This window comes from Montipora capricornis, chromosome 7 (genome assembly GCF_036669925.1).
Source record: "Montipora capricornis isolate CH-2021 chromosome 7, ASM3666992v2, whole genome shotgun sequence".
Taxonomy (NCBI): domain Eukaryota; kingdom Metazoa; phylum Cnidaria; class Anthozoa; order Scleractinia; family Acroporidae; genus Montipora; species Montipora capricornis.
The window spans coordinates 4679119-4682547 of record NC_090889.1 but is presented as its reverse complement, the minus strand read 5'-3'; the positions used below and the strand labels follow the sequence as shown (position 1 = coordinate 4682547).

Below are 3429 nucleotides of genomic sequence, written 5' to 3'. Positions count from 1 at the left end.
GATATCAAGGAGTTATATGGCGTTTTCTCCTTTTGTTAGGTTCCGAACACAACGGTCAGTTCACTCAAGAAGGAGTTGGATGAGTGGAAGAAGAAAATCGATTCATCGGCAATCAAGTGCGCGCTGTCTACTCTCCAAATGGTGATCTCTCGCCCAGCTGCTCTTTTTGATCCATATGCGGCGATCGCCGCCCTGGATGAAGTGGTTAATGTCACCAAGGAAAGAAAGGATGAAAGAGCTTTACGATTTGAAGTAGTGCTGAGGCAGTGCCGTCCTTTATTAGGCAACCCGTGCCTTCAACAGGTGTTAATAAAGTTGGTGGCGTCTAAGGATGAGGCCGAGGTGGCAAAGGTTATTTCCAAGGCAACTAAGCTGCACGCGGCAGTAAGTCAACCTTCGTTCACTGGACGGACGCGTAGGCCTCCAGCTCCATACCAAAGGCGTGGCTCCAATTACAGCCCCAGGCCGCCGTCGGCGAGAAAGTGCTGGGTGTGTGGAAAGGCGGGTCATATTTCGCGCTCTTGCCCAGATAAACGTTAAGATTGTGAAATCATTGGAAGTTTTCCTGTTCTGGAATGGAAATCGGGATTGTCTTGATATTTGTATTGACAATAATAAAGTGTAAAGACACTATTAAATATGTGATGTTTTATTTTTTTCCTTTAGTCTGTGGTCTCGAGGTTGGGAGAATGACCCCACAAGCGTTTTGCCTTTAGGCATGCCCTTGAGCCCGATTACTCGGGCTACGGTGGTCATTTCCTCCGAACTCGGATTTGCAGTCTCCATTTAAGTACGTCCTTTTGATTCTCTTTTTTTTTTTTTTGGTGTTTTGGTTCTAGCCTAAGTCAAAACGTCCCAAGGGAGATACGATGACCTTTATGCCGTTAGAGGCGGAGGAAAGAAGCAAGCATGGCAAAATCCGATGGTTGTCTTGGGAGGGTAATCCGAGTTCGGAGAAAATGACTTCAGAAGACGCTTGTTTAACCCATGTTCAAGGCATTGTTGCGGGGGAAACTTCCATCTTACGGGATCTGTTGTTTCGTGATCCGGACTCCTTTCGTTCGGGTCAACTTCGTACTCGAATTGAACTCTGGGAAAAAATTTTGGCCGGGTACGAACCTGCGAAGGATGTCTTGGAATGGTTGGAGCATGGGGTGGATGTCAAGAAGTTCATGAAGCCCTTTAAGGGAGCTTTTATGGGCATAAAGTATGAGAGTGCGGAACCCCCTACTATGATTTTCAAGAATCACTACTCCTGCAAACAGTTTTCGAAATTTGTTACGGAAACAATTTTACAGCGTATTGAAACAGGGGCGATCCGTGTTTGGGGTAAAGTGGCTGAAGTGCCGCCGCCCCATCTCGTCCTTCCTATGACGATTGAACCGCAAAAGCCAAGGTTATGCATTGATGCCCGGTTTTTAAATTTGTGCATGGCAGACACTCCCTTTTCACTGGAAACGCTGGTTGGGGTGCCTCGCTTCGTGTATCCCAACTCCTACATGAGTAAGATTGATGACAAGTCTGGTTATGACCATATTTTGCTTTCTACTAGTTCTCAGCAGTTTTTTGGTATTGAGTGGCTGGGGTGGTGGCTCGTTGGAGTTACGCCTCCTTTTGGTTGGAAAAATTCTCCGTTTGTTTACCAGACTGTGGGTTTGGGTCCGACAAATTTTTTCAGGGGTTTGGGAGTCGCATGTTCTCTGTATATTGATGACCGTTTGAATGGGGAACTGTTTGCTGTGAAGGGGTTTTGGTCACGCCCATTGTCGGAGAGGACGTCGGAATACAGCTATCAATCTGCGGTGGCGGCTTTGTATATAGTCTGTTCGGTTCTTGTAAACCTCGGTTATTTTTTGGGCCTCTCCAAATGTGTTCTTGGGCCTGTAACTAGGATTTGTTATTTAGGCATGATAGTGGATTCTGTAGCCCAGGCCTTTTGCATTCCTGAAGATAAGAAGATGAAGTTTGCTCAGCTACGCGAGCAGATACTTTTGCGTGAATCTACTATCCACTTGAAGTCTTTGCAGAGGCTAATGGGGAAGTGCAATTCATTCTCCTTGGCTTTCCCAGCGACTAAATTTTACATCAGAGAAATGGCGGCGTCAATCTCGCAGGCTTCCGGAGGTGGTGAGGTGAATTTCTCTCCGAATCTGAGAGAGGAAATTATGTTTTGGAGGTTCCTTGATAGTTGGGAAAAGGCGATTCGGTGGAGGAGTGAACGGCACGTAGCTATCTCCTTGACGTCAGATTCTTCGTCCTTCCGTTGGGGAGTTGGAATTCACCTTCCTTCCGGGACAATTTCTGTTGGTGACTACTGGGAAGAAACTGTTCGAAATGAGCATATTAATGTGAAGGAGATGTGGGCCGTCCTCAAGGGATTACAGTCACTTCCTGAAAGCGTTTCGGATTGCAGGATTGATGCTCAGGTAGACAGCATGGTTGTTCTCCACGCTTGGTCCGGCCGTGGGCCACGCTCTAGGAAGTTAACTCAGATCTCGCAATTGATTTTCCAGTTCTTGGTGGATAGGAACATGTCCCTAGAAATGTCTTTTGTTCCTTCTCACTTGAACGAGGCAGATTGGTTTTCCAGAAGATTGTCTCGCTCCAATGCCATGCTTTCTCCGAGGTCTTGGGAAATCGTCCAGCGTAGTTTTGGTGGAATTAATGGCCATGATCTTAATTTGATGTCGTTGGATTCCAACGTTCAACGTGACTGGAGTGGAAACCCGTTAAAGCACTTTACGCTCTACCCTACGCCAGGATCATCGGGTGTTAATGTTTTTAACCAAGACCTCTCTGTGTGTGATGGTGACCGCATCAACGCCTACGTTTTCCCGCCATTTGCTTTGATTGGTCCTCTTTTGCGTTTCCTCATATCGGTAGATGCGGTTGTTACGGTGGTGGTACCATTGATGTCCCCATTACCCGGGTGGTGGCCGTTGTTAAATGCGGTGTCCAGCAACAATGTTTTGGTGGCCGAGAAGGGATCACTGGATGCGCTTCTTCTTCCGTCAAAGGATGGATTTAGACCTGGATCCTCTCCATATAGCCTCTGGGCATTTAGGATGGGAAAGAGCATGTCGTAACAACTTAACAGGAGGAACTATTTTCTCTTTTTTTTTTTTTTTCTCTTTCAGTCTTTGCCGTTGGTGCCCAGACTTTTTCAGCCATCGGTGTCATGTCCGGCTTGTTCCAAGCCCAACGACTTTGATTTCCGTTATTGCCAGAGATGTGGTTACCAGCGTCAGACGAGATCATATAAAACTTTGAAGAGCCTCAAGGCCCCTGTCGATTTGTGTTCTATAAGGGAGCGGAAGAAAGTTTTGGTTGCTAAGCAGCAGGCTACTCCTTATCAAAAACAGAGAAGTGCTTTAGAGATGGAGTTTTTGCAGTTCCTGGAAACCACCTCTAAGAGGGACATTTGTGCGG

At 46.7% G+C, this 3429-nt stretch overlaps 1 protein-coding gene across 1 annotated transcript; it reads left to right on the top strand.

The window, feature by feature from the left end:
* Positions 1 to 869: 869 nt before the first annotated feature.
* Positions 870 to 3086, top strand: LOC138055392 (uncharacterized). Its single transcript, XM_068901340.1, has one exon. The coding sequence runs from the start codon at positions 870 to 872 to the stop codon at positions 3084 to 3086; it is 2217 nt and encodes a 738-aa protein (XP_068757441.1).
* The last annotated feature ends 343 nt before the right edge of the window (positions 3087 to 3429 follow it).